Genomic DNA, 22322 nt, shown 5'->3' with positions numbered 1-22322 from the left:
TTTTTGTTCAGTATTTGAGTCAAATCTATTTTCTAAGTAATGAAAAATATTCCCATTAGAAGTGAATCATTGAATTATTTTTATTAGAATATTGAAGATTAATCCAAATTTCATTTAATTTGTTTTTAATTTTTTATAAAATTAAAGAATGGAAGAAGCCATAGAGACTTAACTAGATCCATAGTTTTAACATTCGTATTTGGAATACTTCATCATAATAGTATTTACCATTCATATTTGAACTATTTCAGCTTTAACTAGAAACCAATAGTATATGAAAACATATGATGAAACCACATGAAATAAAAATTCCTCCATTATGAAGCAGGATGGAGTATGCATGCTATATAACTCTGGTATTGTTCTGTTAAAAATATATGAGAATGGGAGTTAGGCTGTAAGGTTAGTGGATAAGGGAAAACATAAAAATCTCTAATAATCAAAATTACCCATAAAAATCCTTTAAATTACCCTTAAATCACCTGGCCCTGGGTCTTTAGAAACACAAAAGTCAGAGACATTCAGTGTGGCCATACAACTTGTATACTGCGCAACTCTTGAAGACTCTGAAAGGGACCCCTTGGAATTTTCAGGACAGAGTCCCCACTAAAGGTCTCGAGTTCATGTCTTTGGTTTTTCTTTGATTGCTACATTGACTTCCCTTTTTCTAAACTGGGGTCTAGTTGAAGATGGAGATGAAGGTGAAGAGAGATAATGAGGAAAAAATAGGGGTTTTTTTTGCTTTTAATATATAATTCAAATTTACATAAATTGTATGCATGTATCTTGTGACTACATAGTGGTCCATATTGAGTCTGGTAATCCTTAACAGTGGCTTGAATCCTTTTTACTAGTACTCAATTCTGTTACTATATTTCCAATTTGGGAGGCTGTTAAAAGCTACATGCTCTTTTCTTGTACAATAAATTGCAATGCTATTTTGATTGTGGGCTGATTCATTCAAATTAATCATCAGACTGATTCATGATTTGACCCTAACAAAGATTAGTTATGTCCAAAGGTTGATAACCTATCATAAATACTTTATTATTGCTATATTTGTTGTTTCCTAGAGATGTTCACATCAATAAGTATTATAAAATAAGCAAAATCTCATATAAAATACAAAAAAATAAAGGAATCCACTGCAAACAGAGTTAAATAGGATTCTTAATTAGAGCATTTCTCCAAGTCTTCACTATTCTAATGTACAATGTGAACATACAAGAGGATTAGCAATAGCTTCTACATTATTTTTCTAAATTATCTGAGCAGTTTCTATAAAACAACTCTATGGTCAACTAATCTTCGACAAAGCAGGAAAGAATGTCCGACGGAAAAAAGACAGTTTCTTCAACAAATGGTGTTGGGAAAATTGGACAGCCACATGCAGAAGAATGAAACTGGACCATTTCCTTACACCACACACAAAAATAGACTCCAAATGATTGAAAGACCTAAATGTGAGACAGGAGTCCATCAAAATCCTAAAGGAGAACACAGGCAGCAACCTCTTTGACCTCAGCCACAGCAACTTCTTCCGAGGAACATCGCCAAAGGCAAGGGAAGCAAGGGCAAAAATGAATTATTGGGACTTGATCAAGATAAAAACCTTTTGCACAGCAAAGGAAACCGTCAACAAAACCAAAAGACAATGGACAGAATGGCAGAAGATATTTGCAAATGACATATCAGATAAAGGGCTAGTATCCAAAATCTATAAAGAACTTATCAAACTCAACACCCAAAGAACAAATGATCCAATCAAGAAATGGGCAGAAGACACGAACAGACATTTTTCCAAAGAAGACACCAAATGGCCAATAGACCCATGAAAAAGTGCTCAACATTGCTTGGCATCAGGGAAATCCAAATCAAAACCTCAATGAGATACCACCTAACACCAGTCAGAATTTCTAAAATTAACAAGTCAGGAAACGACAGATGTTGGCAGGGATGCGGAGAAAGGGGAACCCTCCTACACTGTTGGTGGGAATGCAAGGTGGTGCAGCCACTCTGGAAAACAGTATGGAGGTTCCTCAAAAAGTTGAAAATAGAGCTACCATATGACCCAGCAATTGCACTACTGGGTATTTACCCCAAAAATATAAATGTATTTGAAGGGGTACATGCACTCCGATGTTTATAGCAGCCATGTCCACAATAGCCAAACTATGGAAAGAGCCAAGATGTCCATCGACAGATGAATGGATAAAGAAGATGTGGTATCTACACACACACACACACACACACACACACACACACACACACACACACAATGGAATATTATGCAGCCATCAAAAGGATGAAATCTTGCCATTTGCAATGATGTGGATGGAACTGGAAGGTATTATGTTGAGTGAAATAAGTCAATCAGAGAAAGACATGTATTATATGATCTCACTGAGATGAGGAGTTCTTGATCTCACTGAGATGAGGAATTCTTAATCTCAGGAAACAAACTGAGAGTTGCTGGAGTGCTGGGGGGTGGGAGGGATGGGGTGGCTGGGTGATAGACACTGGGGAGAGTATGTGCTATGGTGAGTGCTGTGAATTGTGTAAGACTGTTGAATCACAGACCTGTACCTCTGAAACAAATAATATATTAATGTTAAAAAAAAAAAAAAGAAGATAGCAGGAAGGGAAAAATGAAGGGGGGGAAATCGGAGGGGGAGACGAACCATGAGAAACTATGGACTCTGAGAAATAAACTGAGGGCTCTGGAGGGAAGGGGGTGGGGGGATGGGTTAGCCTGGTGATGGGTATTAAAGAGGGCACATATTGAATGGAGCAGTCGGTGTTATATGCAAACAATGAATCATGGAACACTACATCAAAAACTAATGATGTAATGTATGGTGATTAACATAACATAATAAAATTTAAAAAAACATAGTTTAAGAAATACTGCTGTAGTAAATTCACTAAGTTAAAATATCAAAGTGACCAGGGTACCCTTATTGCTTTATTTATTTATTTTTTTTTAAGATTTTATTTATTTTTTTGACAGAGACACAGAGAGAGAGGGAACACAAGGAGGGGGAGTGGGAGAGGGAGAAGCAGGCTCTCCACTGAGCAGGGAGCCCGATGCGGGGCTCGATCCCAGGACCCTGGGATCATGACCTGAGCCGAAGGCAGATGCTTAACGACTGAGCCACCCAGGCGCCCCTCCCTTATTGCTTTATTAACATAAAGCCACACATGCTGGAAAACTGAATGTCCTATTTTAAAAAAAGCTGGCTCCCATATCTTTAATTACTTGTCAAAGAAGTTTGTTGAGACTGAACAAGATTAAAAGAATGTATTCAAGTGACTTTCCCCTCACTCCTATGCCGTACTTGAGGCACAGACACTGTCAGATGACTTCCACTTTCCTCTCCTGAGATAACTCTGGAATAACTCTCGAGCTTTCACAATTTCATATACTCGGTGAGTGGAAATGTAATTTGCTAATTTGTGTCCTTAGTAGAGAAAGGTCATGGAAGGACATTCTGTGTATACTAAATGACTTAACTGGCCTATTTCTCTGCTGAAAAGCATTCGCTATTTGCTCCCAGAATGTTTCAATACCATAATTCCCTTTCTCTCCACACATCTTTAATAATCTAGTTACTCTTTGGCCTTTCTATGACTGCATTGGCAGTTGATTTAGTAAGGTCAGGGTCCCTTCATTGTTCATAGCCACTGGGCAATAACTTTTCTTTCACCTTATCTTGTAACGAAGTTGAAAAATGCTGCTATTTTCTGGCTTCCAGGGCTGGGTACCATCACCCTCACATGAATTGTCTGGAATATTACCTAATAAACAATAAATGCCCTTTCTTATCAACCATGTAGAATGATAAATGCAGTCTGCTATTTGCTGAGCACATAGAAATTTCTGCTATTTGGTGATTAGTGGGAGCTGCCCACCTGAGAAATGTCTTTACAGCAAAATCTGCAGCTCACATTGAAAAAAGTACATATGGTAGAACAGAAGGTCAAGGGTCTACTACTTTCCTCAGAAAAATGAGGAAGGGGTAAAGTTAGGAAATTCTAAATGTATAAATTATAGTCAAGAGGGCTGGAGTATAGGTAGAATAGGTAATGACACAGTTTAAGGTTCAATAAATATATACTTGTAATACATCTAATTACATAAACATGAGTAGCAATGATAGAGCCAATAATTTTTTACTCTAATGAGCCCTTTGAGTTCACAATTGTACTAGTCTTTTTCTTTTTTTGGATTCATTAATTTATTTTAGAGAGAGAGCATGCCTGCAGGGGAAGAGCAGAGAGAGAGAGGCTCCAGCAGACTCTCTGCTGAGTGCTGAGCCCTATGTGGGGCTTGATCCCAGGACCCTGAGATCATGACCTGAGCTGAAACCAAGAGTCGGACGCTTAACTGACTGAGCCACCCAGCTGCCCCAGTACTAGTCTTTTAATTTAGAAAGTTCTTATATAGGTAAGCAATAGATACCAAAACTGCCAGGAAAAAGCAAGAAGGTTTTCATCCTCAAAAGTTTTCCATGTTTTATATTTATCATGCAAATATAATAATAATAGATTTATTAAAAATGATTCAAGAAAGGTTATATTTTGAGACACACTATTGCAAAGTAAGATCCCGTTTTAATATGAAGCCATCACATGCTTAAAGGCTTTTCTCTTATTACGACTCTAACTTAACTTCCCCCCCACCCACAGCTCTTACATTTATATATGGTTAGCAGAACTGCACAGATTAGGTCCATTCTATTTTACATTGCCTATATTTCAGTTATTTATTAATACTTTGCATGTTTTAGTAGTTTTCATAACTATTAATCAAATGAGTGTATAATGTTCTACATATTGATGCTTAATAATTTTAATTTCCTGAAGTTGGGCTCCTAGGTGGCTAGCAACATTCTTTTATTACAGATGACTATGCAGTCTTATAGCATGTATCTTTTTGCTTCAGTTGAATTACTTCTTTGGGAAAAATCCATAAGACAGAAGAATTTTTTTAAAAGTGTAAGTTAAAATTCCCTGATGGCAAGGACCATATCTCACATATCTTTCTATTTTCTGTGGGCCTTAGCACAATGCTGAAAGTATTATAGGAATTTATTAAATAAGTGATGATTTATTTATTTATTTATTTTTTTAAAGATTTTATTTATTTATCTGAGAGAGAGAATGGGAGACAGAGAGCATGAGAGGGGAATGGTCAGAGGGAGAAGCAGACCCCCCGCTGAGCAGGGAGCCCGATGTGGGACTCGATCCCGGGACTCCAGAATCATGACCTGAGCCGAAGGCAGTTGCTTAACCAACTGAGCCACCCAGGTGCCTGAAATAAGTGATAATTTAGACTTAAATATTCTCTATAGAAAAGTTTGGTCCATGACATAATGGCTGACTCATGATGAAAGATCTAGTTTCGTTTAGTTCCCTTGAAGTGAAGAGTAAGTACCTATTGATGGTGTTTGCTTATCCCTGCCTTTGTAGGTTTCAGAGTGGAGAGAGAGGCAGTTATAGGTGGCGTGAGGTAGCCCAGGGTGAAGGGACCTAGAACCACAGCAGCAGTATTCAACTTATTCAATATCACTGCTTTTACATGCGTTTCTGATCTCATAATTCAGGGATTACACACCACACTATTTAGTTAATCCATAAATAACATACAAACCGTCTACCTAAACTTTGAAGGAAGAATTTATTTAATCAGATAAAAAAGAAAACATTGCCCTCTCTACAGTTAGGCTGGATAGTAAACTTGAACACGAGTTAAATTAATAAAAGAATCTTGAATTCTTTTAAAAATTTTAAGGTATAATTTTACTCAAAATGCTATAAAATATCAAATGCATAGAACCATGCCATATATTTTGTGACTATTTTATGCTTGTGGGCAATATTTCAGGGTTCCAAACAATCGGACTCTCCACAGTGTTAAACTGGGAGAATGAATTATTTTTCATCGGCCTTTTATTTTCAGTAAGTCTTCAAGTTTTTTTAATTGATATGATTATTTAATTCTCATAATAAGGATAATAACTAGCAGAAAGTAGGAAGGAATGAAAATTTTAAAATTGTAGATGTGTTTGAACATTTGGAGGGATAGACACAGAGTAGGAATAATACTGCTTAAAAATCTCCCATAATTCTGAGTACCTAGCACATTGTTCCGATAGCCAGAGTGATAGATCACTGAACCTCAAGGAAAGGCTATTGTTGTGAGAAAATAATATAGGGACAGAAATGGATTTCTTATCGCATGCTAACTACAATTCATTGGCAATAGTTGTCAAAATATGGTCTTAAAAAGGATGCTATGGCAGCATCTGGGCTCAGTGGGAAAGAGTGTTGTGATGATTAGTAATGTTACCATAACAAGGAAAAGAAGGAAAACATATATTTGCCAACACTGGAAAAATTCAATCTACAGAATGCCTGAGGATGTAAATCTGGAGCTGTGTTCCTGCCATATTTTCCTCATTTCTCTATTTTGTTGTAGTTACTACATTCTTTTTTTTTTTTTTTTTCAAGTAATGTTCTTCAAGTGGCTGAACATTGTAGGAGGATGTTGAGGGGATATATTGACTAGTTTGCTACTTATTCCCATGAATGAGGGCATATACTCTACATCCTTGTATTTGCTTAGTAGAACATAAAATAACAGGCTGTGCTCCACTACAAATTCTTCTTGGGATTTTAATATACCCCATCTATGAAGTCCGATTAGTCCAGAGAAAATCTATGCGGGAATGTAAAAAAAAAAATGTACTTTCCCTATAATCATATTTCTGAAACAGTGCCATATTGGGAAGAATCTTTCTATTTTGCATAATTGTATATTGTGTGGTGGAAAGAACAAGGGCTTTCCAGTGGGTGGACCTTGTTAAAATGCCCGATCCACTAATTACTTGCTTTACTCTTTGACAAAGTCTCTCTTTCCTTATCTGAGGGATGGGGATAATAATAGTGTGGATTAAATGACCTTATAGATAAAAGTGCCTAGTACAATAACTGAAACACAGTAGGTTTTCAACAAATGGCAGTGATAGTTATTATTGATGATATACATATATTGGAATTTTTATCAGTATTAGTATTGGTATTAACAACAGTATTATATTAGAATATTTAATATTCTGTCTTCCTTCTATAAAGTTTTGCTAATCAATCAATTACAACACTGATTTTGGCTAGTCATTCATTTCTCTCTCATGGAAAATATCATTAGAAGTTCTAGTTATGGAAATTAAAACAAGTTGTTTATGACCTGGTATAAACAGCTAGGCAACTGCTGATTATGCATAGCCTAGACAGCACTGAGCAAGATCTTCTCAAAAGGAATGGAAAAATTCATATCCAATTGTTGAAAGTTATTGCCCTCAGAAGGCAGCATTATAGGTGCTTTCTGAATTGGATGGAGGAGGTAGTACCATTTAGTCTTATAAAGTTTACTTGTGGTTGTCTAATGCAGAGGTTCTTAATTATGATATTGGTTTGAACTTTTCCCTACCTTCATGATTCACACATTACTGGTAGCCAAGTACTTGAAAGTTCAACATTAAATTTATGTGTACTAAGGAAAGAGGTGGTTCCAGTTCCTAAAAGCTAAAATTTTTTAAGATCCCTAACTATGGCCCATTGGGTAGTGAGAATATTCCTAGTGTCTTGGCCTGCGCAAAGCACAGTTTCTGAAGCAAGTGACTATCATGGACTGGTCCATCTGGTCAACTGCTGCCCATCCCTGGATGCCACTTTTTTAGCTGATGTCATCAAAGAGCCCATAATCTGTAAAAAAATTTTTGTGAGTGCTGGGGATCTACAGCAGGGACTGGAGAAAAGTGTTATTTTCCCATTACATGGTTGCACTGTCCAAAAAGGCATTGGCCAACTGACTTCAACCTAGTTCTGCAGTGTATGGAGGAGTCAGGGGTGAGAGTTGAAGAGGTTGGCGAATAAATGTGTAGAATAATGTGGGTGGGGTGGGGAAGGTCGGGCTGGGTGAAGGAACACTCATATAGTCATCAATCTACTTTATGCTATTAAACCACTGCACCTCAGATGTAACCCTGGACTCCATGGGAATATGCTTGATTTGGGGTTGAGAGTAGCGATAGCATTTATCATGAGGGTCAGGGGAAAGGGAGTGAGAGGTGTTTCAAAGGTCATGACTAGGCCCTGCTCCTGATACCATTCTCCACATAGACTTGGTCTCCAAGTGGGCCTTTTCTCCCAGGGGCTGTGCACCATGTGACAGCTACAAATACTTTAAAGGGGAGGTTATAAGGCAACATTGTAGAATGTAGTTTGAAATTCTCATTTATGAAAGGGTGATTACCTATATTAATAAGGTACTTTTGCAAATTTTTAAAAAATCAGTTAGATTTAAAATTATACTTATAATATTGCTATGTTCACTTATACATCCACATACTTTCTTGAGTAGGAGAGAAGGTAAGAACTGCACAGAGCTCTGAATATTCCCATGGGAGTGTGCCAGGCACAAGAGTATCAGCATTATTCGGAACAGCTGCTCCAGTGAAAGCTTTCTCTGACCAACATTTTTTTTTTTTTTCTATTGGGTGTTCTGTCTTTTGAGAGGAGAAATTGCAGATACAAGATTTATAAAATTTCCAATATGCTAGTATAAAATTATTGAGCTGTGGGTTTCACAGCTTTCCTCATTTCCCCTTGGTTGCCTTAATTTCTTCCCCTTTTACTATTCTGTCAAGAGAAAGGATAAAAGCTTCTCAGATGAATTGTTGAGAAAAAAGCAATTAGAGTGGAATAAAAACCATGGGGACCTAGTGGATGAGAGAGTTATGTCAGTATAGAAGTGTGAGAGAACCCTGGGAGGCTGGGGATACTCGAGAGTCTAATAAGAGTACAGGTGAGTTTAATCAGAGTTGCTGTGGATTATACCCTTAAACTCCTTTACCTGTTTGAGAGATAAATGGGTGGAGAGATTGAAATTCTACTCTGTCATGTTTCCTTAATCCAACATCACACTAAGACAGATGACTGGGCTTTGGGACATGGGGGATGGACAGTGCCACAGTTTTATAAGCATAAAACAAACCACACATTCTTCAGCTAACATCGCTATCCTTCATACCATGTCTCTTCCCCTTAAACAGTCTCAGTTCTCTGGGATCAGGGACAGGGTGGGTGGATGGCATTGGAGGTGTAGGGGTTGACAGGGGTAACCCACTCAGGCTGCTGTGAAAATAAGAATGGTGATAACAGTTCAGGCATGGTACTCATGGAACTCTGTTTCCCTTTGTTTCTCCAAGAAAAGTATATTAAAGGCAGAAAATACTAGCACATAGATCTTTGTCAGAAACAAGGATAGCAAATCAGTCACAGAAACTTCCATTTGGTCTCCCAGATATTAGACTTCAGAGTCGAATCAAACTGCCCACTTTAAATAAAGTACCCAACTCTTGCCCGTGCGGGGCGGTGCCATCACCAACTTGCCGTTTGCTGGCCTGTCCACAGGATGACTGCACATCCCATTAAACCACACACTTCTGGCCCTGTGACACAAGCCCTCATGTTCACTTTACCTCCGGATCATTTGGACTTTACCTCCAGATCATTTTGACTTTTTGGCATTTTCTCATCTTAGAGTCTTCATCAGTATTTTCCAACTATTCATAATCTTGAAAAAGCAGGGAAGAAATTATTTTATCTGCTTTTCTTCAAAAAGAAGGCTCTTACCTGCCTGCTTCTACAGCCATAGAACAGTTAGAGAGCTCTGTTGATGGGCACTGGCTGTGGGGTCCGTTAACCCTATACCACAATGAGAGGCTCAGATTAAATGAGTTCAGTTTATAGATAACCAAAGTTCTTTTCCATTAACGCACACTCACTGCATTAGCTCTTTCTCTTCAATGTCAATGCATGCCCATCTCTTCAATAAAACATAAAAACAAAAACCATGAAACATTTTCTCTAACTACTCCTCTTTCCCTTCAAAGACAGGCTTCTTAGTACTTTATACTGCTTTTCTCTGACCTCATATTTACTGCTGCTCCATTGCAATCTGTCTTACACACTTTTATTCAAATGCTCTTGCTAAAGCTGCCCATAAATACCTGACCACTTTGCTGCTAAATTCAATGGACCCACTTCACTTTTTATCTTGCTGAAGCTTTGTGAAGACTTGGACATTACACTCCTTGAAACTCTCCCCATTTTTGGCTTCTATGACACTGCTCTTTCCTGACTTCCGTTATTACCGGTCTGGCTCTTCTTTCTTGGTCTCCTTTGGGTACTCTCCTTCAGCTCATTTCTTAAATCTCGGTGTTCCAGAGAACACCCTTCCCTCTTTCCCTCTGTTAATTTTCATACCTTATAGTCTCCATGGGTCATCTCAACTATATGTGAATCTTCAGCTATAGTCTCTATGTTGATGATCTTCAAATCTTCAGCCCAGATCTTTCCACCTGAGGTTCAACCTACAAATATAACTGCCTATTGTACATCTCCACCTACCTGCCCCACAGTTATCTTCAATTCAGCTTACTTGAAATGGTCTCATTTCTATTCCAAAACCCTATCCTTCTTCTCTCTTAGTGGTAATATTATCAGCCAGCTTGTCTAAGAAAGTAACTTGACAGAATCCTTGACTCTTTTCTCTCCTCCCCCCTCCATATTCAATCAATGACCAAGACACATTGTTCTCCTTGCCTGAGAACAAATCCATCCTCTTACCTCCTGACCCCAAACTTATTCCCATTTCATGAGTTAGGCCCTAATCTTTTCTAGCTTGGGTTTCTGTAAACATACAACTGTCTGTTTCTAGTCTTGTTCCTTGTTTTGCACTCAGTCTAAATCAGCTCTAGAGCTATCTTTTAGAAATGCAAATATGATCCTGCCATTCTCTTGCTTAAAATCCTTCATTGGGTGCCCTTTTATGATAAAATCCTAAGTCGTCCCCCCCCCCCCCCGCTGGCCCCCGCCGCCCTTTACTGCTTCCTCTGTTGGACTGCTTTAGGGAAGATGGGCTAGAGTAATAGTTTAATCTCTAGCTATTTCATGCTTGGCTTCACTTTACAGAGGCTGCCAATTAGTGATTTAGAGGTGAACTCTTATGTGCTCTGCAGTGAACTGAGGGCCTGCTTAGGTAGTCCTTGAAGAGCCTTTGGCCTTATTGTCACAAAAACCCTGCACTGACTTGAACCTGTGACCTAAAGTTGAGCATCTGTATGTTCTCTTGGCCGTCCCCTGAGTTAGGAAAGTGAGCTTTGGAGATGCTTTGGTTATTTCTAAATCCAATTTGGCCTAAATACATATATTCTCCATTCAATACTATTTTAAATGTAATTTTTTCAGAAATAGGTAATAGTGTTTTTTTTTTTTCCTTCTACTCTCCTCTTCTTATAATTGCTTTTTAGAGAGAGGTGAGTAGATCTTCTCAACTCTACTGACTTTTATAAAATGGTATATGAGTGCCTTCATTTTCTTGTCTTGTCATCTGTCTTTTTCTGGTTTTAGAAATGGAAAGTAACAACAGCTGGGTATGATCATATCAGCAGGAAACATCCTCACTCCTGGCTGATTCACAAATTGCCCCTGTCTTGCTTGCCATTTCAAATAGAGGGACAGAACATAGAATGGACAAGAAAATTAAAAAAGCTACAGATACACACAAATCCTACTTACAGAGGTAAGGCAGGATCAGTAAATAAAGAAAGGATATACAAATACCAAAGACCCCCCACAAGAAAAAAAATACAACGAAAGTAACTCAGAAAAATTAGATACGGAGATAACAAAAGGAGAATCTGTTTTCTTAAGACAAAAAACCCATTTAAAAATGTTCATTGTTTTTTTCACAGCTGATAAATAAAACATGGTTTGTATAAAATATTCTAAAAGGTCAACAACTAGACAGTTATGATGGTAAACTTTCTCCTCTCTACCTGTTAGTCTTGTCTATAGCCTGAAAGAAATTACTGTTGAGGAGAAAAAAATCAACAGTATGCATCTTACACAAGGATGTCCTCCACCAGGGTGTGAAGGGCACTGGGATTGCGGATCAGTTTGTCAAGGAAGCTGACAATGTCAGTAAATTTTGGTCTGTGATTTCTCTCCTTCTGCCAACAATGAAGCATCAGCTGGTGTAGAGATGCTGGACAGCCCATGGGAGCCGGAAGTCTGTAACCTTCTTCAATGGACAGAATGACCTAAATGCAAACACACACAGGTTAGTCTCTTACTTTTTGGGACAAATAACACAACATATGCTAAGTTATAACTCCTTTTTTATTTTAAAGATTTTATTTATTTATTTGACAGAGAGAGAGAGACACAGCGAGAGAGGGAACAGAAGCAGGGGGAGTGGGAGAGGGAGAAGCAGGCTTCTCGCTGACCAGGGAGCCCAATATGGGGCTCGATCCCAGGACCCTGGGATCATGACCTGAGCCGAAGGCAGACGCTTAACGGCTGAGCCACCCAGGCACCCCAATAATTCCTTTTTATACAGGAAGTAGAAGCCAAAATATTGGTAAGCATGAAAACTTGTGGGTACAAGCAGCCCAAACAAAGATAAATACAAAAGTTGCAAGTATCTACATTAATATCTGCTGACACCTCTTTGAGGGAAATATGTTTTTAAACATGTGGTATTCAGAAGGGAGGTTAAGTTTCATCACGATTTCGAGAAATAGTTCCTGTGTGATTTAGCTGGAACATTTCAAAACCCAATTAGGACATCAGAAAGTCAGCATAAGATTGATACGTTTTGCGCAAGCCACATGTGACAAATGTGTTAAGTAAAATTGTACCTCTGTTGAAGCACTGAACTCCTGAGTCATTTTTTATCCTTTTGTAATAATGTCAGTACGTATTCTTTTGCTGGCTATCATTCCTTCTTCCTTCTTTATTGCCTATTTAATTTCTCTTTGCTTACTTCTGCCTTTCCCTTAGTCTGACCCCGATGTGATTATGAAGTCCTCTCAGAACTTCTAAGGTCATTCAATCCTTCAAATGCTATCAGTGGCTGGCCTAAGACCATAGCGCAACAGGATCGTTCAAGCCTGCATATCCTCGGGGCCAGCGTTCTCCAATAGAACTTTTTGTTCTCTCTGTCCAACATGACAGCAAGTAGTCACATGTGGCTGTTGAGTGCTTGAAATGTGGCTAATAAGACTGAGGAACTGAATTTTGTGTTTTAGTTCATTTTAATTCATTAAAATTTAAATAGCCATGTGTGGCTGGTGGTTACTATATAGGACAGAGAGGCTCTAGGGAAAGGAATCTCTATAAGAAGCCGAGCTAAGGATAACAATATGATGACAACAAGGTGTTTTTTTTTTTGAACTCAGGAAATCATATATAAGATAAGGCAGGAAAGTCATCTATTTCATATATGGCCCACCTGGGAATCTCTAATAATGCAATATAGTATACTGCAATAATGCAATAATGCAACTCTGAATTTATATAGCTTATTTTTTATGATGTGTTCAAAGTATTCATGTGGTCCTTTATCTTTTTTTAAATATTTTATTTATTTATTTTATAGAGAGAAAGAGAGAGCATGAGTGAGGAGAGAAGCAGAGGGAAAGGAGAGATAATCTGGAGAAGACTCTGCGCTGAGTGTGGAGCCCGACATGGGGCTCGATCTCACGACGTCGAGATCACGACCTGACACCAAGAGTCAGATGTTTAACCAACTGAGCCACCCAGGTGCCCCATCATGTGACCCTTTATTCTTATATCATCTCTGGGAGAAAGAAAAAGGAAAGGCTCCATTCCCCATTTTTGAGGTGGGCAGTTGAGGAACAGACTAATAGTTAAAGACAGGCACAACTCAACCTCATCACTGTCCTCCATCAACAATAGAAATACAAAAATGCAAGTGCTAAGATTGCTAACCGGAGATCTCTTTATTGTCGCATCAGCTACACACTTTCTGTAATTCGAAAGACACATCTTAATTTCTTTTTTTTTTTTTTTTTTAAAGATTTTTTATTTATTTATTCATGAGAGACAGAGAGAGAGAGAGAGAGGCAGAGGGAGAAGCAGGTTCCCAAGGAGCAGGGAGCCCGATGCGGGACTCGATCCCAGGACACTGGGATCATGACCTGAGCCGAAGGCAGACGCTTAACCATCTGAGCCACCCAGGCGCCCCTTAATTTCTTTTTTAATTGACACTATTTGATAGGACTCTGAAATATCCATAATTCATGCTAGAGGCAGTTTGCAAAAAGGAGCAATAATATGCCTACAAGAACCTCTTAACTGCTAAGCTTTAGCTTTCTGGTAATAGGGAACTTCTCATAATCCCATCAGTGTCTTTGTGACCAGAACATTTAACCTGTCAGGATACTAGCATTTTTGTATTCATTTTATCCCATTATTGAACAGGATTTTTTCTTATCTGTTTCTTGATTATTTTTGCTACCAACTAGGCTTGGATTTTAAGACCTTTTGCAACACATTTTAGTAAAACAGGATATATGTAAAATGTTTGTATAGCATCAAAACTACCGTGGATAGTTCTGAAAAGTAGCTAAGAAATAGGATAGAATTCCATTATAAAAAGACTTTAAAATCCTACCCTATAAGAGCACTCTAGTTGATTTACCACAGTTACCTAATTATAAGTGCATAGAATAAAATAGATGACAAGTGAGGTTATATTTTGAGAAAAAAATATTAGCTGCTTTTATTGAGTATCTATCATGTGCTAGGTGATTTGCATCTTTTTCTTCATTGACTGCTTAAAATAACTCAATATGATAGTTGTTATTATCCCTGTTCTTTTTTTTTTTAAGTGGAGCCCAACCTGGGACTTGAACTCATGACCCTGAGTTCAAGACCAAGCTAAGATCAAGAGTTGGACGCTTAACCGACTGAGCCACCAAGGTGCCCCTTATTGTCCTTATTCTTAAGTGAAAAAAAATTTAGACTCAGAGAGGTTAGGAAAATTGCCTAAATTCACACAGTCTAGATGGCAGAGCTAGCATTTAAACTGAGTTCCAGTAGCTTCCAAACTTCTTCTCTGACCATTCCCCAGAAATGCTTTTCAGTTCTCATGATAAATCCTCCTTTCCAATTTTATATCAATTAACAGGATTTTAGGAGTGATTTCCATGTTACCTTTTGTCATAGTACCTGGTAATTTGACTTCATTGTTTTTATTCGGATCTTAAATTTTATATTCTGGGTAAATCAAACACATATTTACTTCATAGTTTGCAAAATTTTATCTCAGCCTGAACAGAGTCATTTCTGAATGCTTCTGAGTCTTGTACACATTTCTATTATTTCATCTATTACATTGTATTGTAACTATTCATCTGCTTTTCCGCTAGGGCTATACATACTTGAAAGCAGGAATTATGTCTGTAGATTTTACATTCTCATCACTTAGTATGGTGCCTGACACATTAATAAATGTTATTGAACAAAACCAAAGCTATTAGAAGAAATTTTTGGATTTGTTTTGATAGAGCAGCAGATTCTTAGAAAACCTGAAGTTTTAAACTACCCAAGATGGATTCAAATTATGAGCATGGCAGCATTTGAAATCCCCTCTGAAGGAAAGAAGTATTAATCAAAAATTGGTGCATCAAGCAGCATTCTCCAAAATGATCTCATGATCTCACTTTGGTTTGCCTGGACAATGATGAGTGAGACCGGGGCTTGCTATTCTCCAGGAGAGGAGGACTGGACTCAAACTCAGCTTTCTGTAAGACTGGTGGCTTCTTCCTCCTGTCTAGAGGGGTTACTATTTCCCAGTGGCTTCATGGTCCTTAGTTGACTTTCCTAGACAGCTCCTGTAAATAATTAACACCTAATGCAGACTGCTTTGTGCCAAGTGGGTTGTTCATATTCTCTTTTAACAAAATTGCTCTCATAATTGTCCTGTAAAAGGAGAGTGCGGTCCCTTGTCTGGAACCTTTACCCATAATGAGTTCAGCGGTGTTTCTGGCCCCAGGATGCTTTTCTGTGGGGACAGTGACCTTTTCTTCTTGCTGACCTCTGACTTTTACATTTCCTTAATTCTTTAACTTGTGACTTTGTAAAATTTGTTGAGCCCTGTATCATGTCAGGTGTCATACATAAAGGGTCCTTGTAGGATAATAGTAACAACAGTAACAACAGTGACAGTAACAGCTATTAGTGAGAACTCTTGGATACTTCCAGGTATCCGTTCTAAATGATTTACATGTATCAACTCTTTTAATCCTCATAATAACCCTGTGAGGTAGGTACTATTGTTATCCCTATCTTACAGACAAGGAATGTAAATAGAGAGAGGTTTAACTTGCCCAAGATTGCACTCCTAAAAATGCTAGCTTTGAGGGAGCCAAAAGAAGAGATTTAAGCAATATGATCCACAAAACGGTTAAAAGACATCCTTCTAATGGATTTTTAAATTTATTCATCCAAAGAGATATATATTAACCATTTAACATGTACTATTTTTTTAAAAAATTTTATTTTATTATGTTGTTAGTCAACATACATTACATCATTAGTTTTTGATGTAGTGTTCCATGATTCATTGTTTGCGTATAACACCCAGTGCTCCATTCAATACGTGCCCTCTTTAATACCCATCACCAGGCTAACCCATCCCCCCACCCCCTCCCCTCTAGAACCCTCAGTTTGTTTCTCAGAGTCCATAGTCTCTCATAACATGTACTATTGGGCATGCTATGTATAAGAGGTAACAAATGGGTAAGTATCTGTCTTTAGGAAACATATAATCTAGTGAAGAAGACTGGGGAGTTTGACTCCTGTAAATGCCAAGTTGAACAGGGAGTTATGGGGTATATGGAAGAACTGCCTAACCTAACCTTCTCAGTGGAGGTGAGCTGGATCTCACAGGAAATGTAGAAGGTTAGCAGGGTCAACTGGATAGGTTGAAGGGAGGAGATGGGACCTGATCAGAGAATGAAAGCAGATTTGTGCAGCTAGAATATAGCCTTCAAAGGCTCTATTATTGTTCAAAGCCTGGGAGGTTAAGTAAAAATTATATTTCTTAGGATCATGAATGATTTTGTATGCTACAAATGACTTTTTGCAAAGAGAAAAGGGTTTTAGCAAGTAAATGACATTAGATTTGCCTTTGGGAAGCTTGCTCTAGCTTCAGTGTGGAGAGCATGTTGGAAGGAGAAGGAGGCCAGGAATGAGGCTTGCAATGATCCAGGAAGATATCAGGATGGCCTCAGTAGAGGGGGGCAGTGGCTGTGGTATACAGGAGGTGGACTGATTTGGCAGAAACACAAGATAGGCTTAAGGTTAGATGTGGCAGGACAGGTTTTTGGCTTGGTCAACTAGTAAAGACAGAGGTCACAGGAGAAGAAACAATTTTGGGGCTGGAGTGATGATGAGTTCAATTTCCTATGAGCTTTCTGGTTTCAGATTCAAGTAACATATATAACTTTGAGAGCTTATTATGTGCCACGCTCTGGCTTAGCTCACTTTATTTAGGTCCCAAATTCCCTTATTATGTGAGTATGGTTATGCATATTTTATAGGTAAGAAAGCCAAAGCTCAAACTGATAAACAGATGAGGTCAGTATTGCATAGCTAATAATTCCCTGAAAAACAGACTGATATTATCATCTTGATAGCCTCTGGATCATGGTAGTGGTAGTGAACATCTGTCCTGAATCTTGAGCCAGATCCCTGACTTTGTGCCAGAATTAGATCCTGAGCCTCTCTCACTCTCTTGTACACCCATGCTGCCTTCTCGCCTGCCCGCGTGTGCCAGCCACAGCCACAGCTCGTGCTCAGCCTTCTCTGCAGACGTTTAGATCTATCACCTATAGGACATAGAACTCTATGAGGTTGTCATGCAGACGCCTTAGATTTATTTTGTTCAAAACTTACCCCATTCTTCCTTTGGGATTCCTGTCCTTTGCAAAGGGTACCACTGTTCTTGCAGTGACTCAAGGCAGAGATCAAGGAGTCATTTGGGTCTCTCTCTTCCCTGATGCTCAACAGTAACTGAAGTCATGCTGATTCTACTCCTTTCATATATTTTAAATCTGCTCCATTTTAAATTCTCCCTCCAAATGATTTCCTGCCCATTTTGATAACAGCCTCCTAACTAGTCTACTTGTCTTCCTTTCCCTTCTCCAATCATCTCCCACAGTGCAGCAGAAACAATCCTGAGGTGGCGCTGTGATCTCATTCCTCCCACGTCTGAAATTCTGTGGCGGCTTGCCTTGAGCCTGGCTCTCAGTCCTCACCTCCGGCTGCGTCCAGGCCTTTGCTCTGGCCATTACAAAACACTTGTGATCTTTCAGCTTGGCAACCTGGACCCCTCAAGAGCAGCAACTGTTTCTTTTTCCCATAGGTTCTGGCATCTAGCACAATGCTTTGTCAAGTCAAAAAATAGAGCTTCAATGGTCACATATGTGATCTATAAAAGCTGTATTTTATGGGCAACTTGAGAAAACCTATATTAACCTTTATCTTCATAAACATGTCTTTTGTGAGCAGCTTCATTTTATAGGTATTTTCTGATTCCTTAGTTAAGGACTGACAAGGAGCCAGAAGCATATGGGGTGCTTTGTCTAAAAGACTAATTGAGGTTTATTGTTTTAGGATATGAAGGGGTGATAATTAACTAGAGAGAATTTTGTAACAGTTTGGTTTATGATAGCTGTAGGCTGTCATCCTTTGGAGAAGAGTTATACAAGGTTAAACCCTTACTTAAAAATGCAAGAAGAACATTAAAATAAAGTGAAAAAATATGAAAATGACTGCAGTAATAATTTCCATGCAGAGGTAGAAGGAATTAGATTCTGTCAGAATTTATTATCTAAAACCTGGCTGGTTATTCTAAATAGACCATACTGGTTCCTTGTCATTGACACCGCAATTTTTAGCAGCCTAGAATCAACATAAGGCTCAGTTGGGGCACGTAGCAGACTATTCTGCTCTTGCTGAATCTGATGAGTTTTCCAATTGTGTTGACAGTTTCTGAATCAAAGCGGGCAATGTGCACCTTTTATTAAACAAGGCAAACAAGAAGTAGACAGTCAACATGAAGATGCTGAGACGTCCCTGAACAATACCATTGAACAAGGACTGCTCAGGCTATGCAGGCAATCACATAAGTATCTCCAAAAAGAAGCACATTGAATTTAGTTATTCATACTTTCTTTTAAAAGAAACTCACAGGGGCGCCTGGGTGGCTCAGCCATTTAGCGTCTGCCTTCGGCTCAGGTCATGATCCCAGGGTCCTGGGATCGAGCGGGGCATCTGGCTCCCTGCTCGCCGGGAAGCCTGCTTCTCCCACTCCCACTCCCCCTGCTTGTGTTCCCTCTTGCTGTCTCTCTCTCTGTCAAATAAATAAAAATCTTTAAAAAAAAGAAAAAGAAACTCACAAAATTTTAGTCTACTGAAATGTACATTAATAAATGGAATGTGAAATGATTTTATTTTTATCTTCCCTCTAAATATTCAACATGGCTTTGCGGAAAACCTATAGTCTCAGGTAGAATGGGGTTGGTGAAGCAAAGGGTCCAAGTATACACTTCCTTTTTGGGATAATGATTACTTATATATATTAGGATATTTGATTTGTAATACTATAATGCTGAAAACACTGGTAACCTATTTTCATGATATGCAATATAAAGGCTGTGTCTACATGGGAGAGAAAAAAAAAAGGAAGGAAAAATGTGGTTATAAGGAAATAACATTTATAATCTTATACTGCTTTTCTTATTCAATATTTTTCAACATCCAGGATTTAAAATTCAGTGGAAGGCAATCAAGACCCAAATGAAATTCAGTGTACAATAAGAAAGAAGGGTACAGAGTAGTGAAAGAATAAGGTACAGGCAGAAAACACTTTTTTTTTCAGAGGCTCATTTGTAATTTGTAGGTCATTAGGGCATGAAAACCTAAGATTTCCTTTTTAACTTTAAGATAAAAAATTTCTTAAAAGTCTACTGTTAAGGCAGTTCCCAAAGCTCACTTTTTGGAACTCACCATAGAATGTCAAGGACCTTTTTAAAATGAAGAGTGCTTGTCCTCAGTAGGTTACCACCTTTGAGACTGTTGAATGAGTGGACAAAATGGGGAACAATATGAAGTGTAGGACTCTAGAGGTTAAAGGTTGTTGATAAGATTTGCCATTTGGAAAATCTTTTACCCCTAACAGTTCAAAGTCACACTGGTGACAGATAACTAAAATTATGTAACAATGCTTCAGTTTGTAAGTCATGCAAAGAGCATTAGTGAAGGAGTCCCCTGAACTGCATCAAAGTCCTAAATTGTCACTAACAAACTCATTAGTTGGGCAGGTCTCTGTCTCCTCATTAATGAAGAAAAGACAACTGGATTCAATGCTTGCAATCGTACTGTTTAGCTCAAAAAGCTGTTTCTAGAGTCACTGAAACTGAAGTCTTCATCTGCAGGGCCTTTGGTAACATCTCTACATTTTGAGGTTCTGTAACTTCCAGTTCTAGATTTGGCCTTCATGGAAAAGGACTATTTCCCACAGAGTTCTAAATGCAGGGAGACAAAAAATCCAAACAGAGCCAGAGACTATCCTGGCAAACTAAGACTAAGAAGCTATGGAAATATAGTTGATGAGTACAAAGAAAAGGGGGATTTTAAAATGTCCTCTTTGTAAATGCTCCAAAGAGAGCAAAAGATGGAATAAAAATTTTAAGAGCTAAAGATTATAAATATATTTCAATATGTAAATATATTGACGGTATAATTAATTTTTTATGAAAACATTACTGGCATGTATATATTTTCTTGCTTTGTGGTCGTTTAGGTACAAAAAAGTTTCCATTGAAAATTACCCTGTGGTAGTGGCATATTGGTTATTGGTTTCCTCTACTTTGAACTTTACCATTTGAATTATTTACAATGGTGATTGATTGCCTTTCATAATATTCCCCATTGCTCTTGACGCTAGTAGACATGCATCAGGCTAATGTAATTAGTATGTGTTTAATTAAAATGCTGCTATTGCCTATGTACCGATAGTAGCAGTTATTGAAAAATTGAGAAAAGGAAGGCCATTTTGACAATTGCCTTGGTATAGTACATATTCAAATAAATGCAAAAATTCCCTCAGTAATGTGGAAAGGTTGAAATAATGGGAATGGGCCTTTAGCAATTTCCTGTATCTTACACAGATCATTACACAAAGACCATTACATAATAAAGAAGAGTTTGGAAAATCTAATCAGAGACAAAAATTGGAAATGACTGGACTCTCTGAGTCATAAAATCATACTGCATTTCTAGGTAAGTGGATTCTACCCATCCACCATTCTTGGCTGAAATACTGCCCCGTAATTGTAAAGGTTATAGAATTATGAGGACAAACCAGAAATATGGTAAAAGGTTATTTTCTTCCTTTATAAATTTTGAAAAAAGAAATCACTTCCAATAAGATCAAAAGGTTCTTTTCAACCACATGACCTATAAAAAGAAAACCCTAAAGATAAACTCCCAATTTTTTTCTTCAGGTAAGCTTCAGAAAGCAATCTAAAACAAAAGTTATTATTCTATAAAAGCTTTCGAAAACTAAGGAGAATAAACCCCACAGAAACACTGAGGCAGCATTATGTTTCCTCGTAAGCCTCAAATGAGATGTTCCCTAATACTGGCTCTCTTTTTGTGAAAATGAACTAGCTTAGTAGCATACGCCTAAATGATACTATACGCATAAGACATTTGGGTTTCAAACTGCTTCAAGGAGTTTTTTTGTTTTTTTGTTTTTGCCTTTGTTTTTTTTTTGAACAGCATCATGTCAGGGAAAAAAAACAAAACCCAAGACTCTGGTCTTGTGTTCAGATCATTAGTTCGAGCCAAGTCGCCTCTCATTTATGTGGTGCTAGTTTTTTTCCCTACATATTAGCTCTGTGGGGATTTGGTTATTTAATGTTGCCTGCTGTTCATGTTTTGCTTCCATTTTCTTCTGTTAAGCACATTATACAGTGTAAGTGTTGGAAGAACCGCAGTGCCCTTGGTATCATCTTTGGAACTTGCACAGCTCCTAGCATTACATTGTACTCCCATTGTATAATAAACAACAATTACTTTGAACTTGGATCAAAATAACATAAAACATAACCCAGCAGTATCTTTAAAAAAAGAAGAAAGAAAAGCTAGGAAACAGCAAGGAGCTGTACACCTTCAACATATCTGTGACAAGTTTCTGGGGTAGTAGGCTGAGTTTGTCCATTATTAAAATTTGATTTTAAGTTACTGCTGTATATACTTTTGAGAAATGTAATAAATATGGTACATTTTATAAATTTTTAATATCAAGACATGAAACACTACAAAAAAGATTTACAGTTCCAAACAACAGCGAGTCAATCTGCATTCTTTTGCTA

The 22322-nt window shown here is 38.0% G+C and overlaps 1 protein-coding gene and 1 long non-coding RNA gene across 8 annotated transcripts in view; one reads left to right on the top strand and one right to left on the bottom strand.

Moving 5' to 3' along the window:
* EPHA6 (EPH receptor A6) overlaps window positions 1-22322 on the bottom strand; it is an 815440-nt gene that overhangs the window by 8099 nt on the left and 785019 nt on the right. For 6 of the 7 annotated variants that reach the window (XM_036070278.2, XM_036070280.2, XM_036070283.2 and 3 more), the window contains 2 exons: window positions 11977-12170; window positions 9700-9771 (listed from right to left, as the gene is read on the bottom strand). In XM_036070278.2, the coding sequence (XP_035926171.1) occupies window positions 9700-9771; window positions 11977-12170 (266 nt within the window). The remainder of the gene's footprint in view (window positions 1-9699; window positions 9772-11976; window positions 12171-22322) is intronic. The other variant, XM_036070279.2, reaches the window with a different exon arrangement.
* LOC144380062 (uncharacterized) lies at window positions 12024-13192 on the top strand. The gene is made up of 2 exons (XR_013443821.1): window positions 12024-12190; window positions 12913-13192. It is a non-coding gene; the product is annotated as an uncharacterized LOC144380062 (long non-coding RNA).

Source organism: Halichoerus grypus, chromosome 1 (assembly GCF_964656455.1).
Source record: "Halichoerus grypus chromosome 1, mHalGry1.hap1.1, whole genome shotgun sequence".
Classification (NCBI taxonomy): domain Eukaryota; kingdom Metazoa; phylum Chordata; class Mammalia; order Carnivora; family Phocidae; genus Halichoerus; species Halichoerus grypus.
The sequence above is the reverse complement of the archived record's forward strand: the minus strand, read 5'-3'. Positions and strand labels throughout refer to the sequence as shown.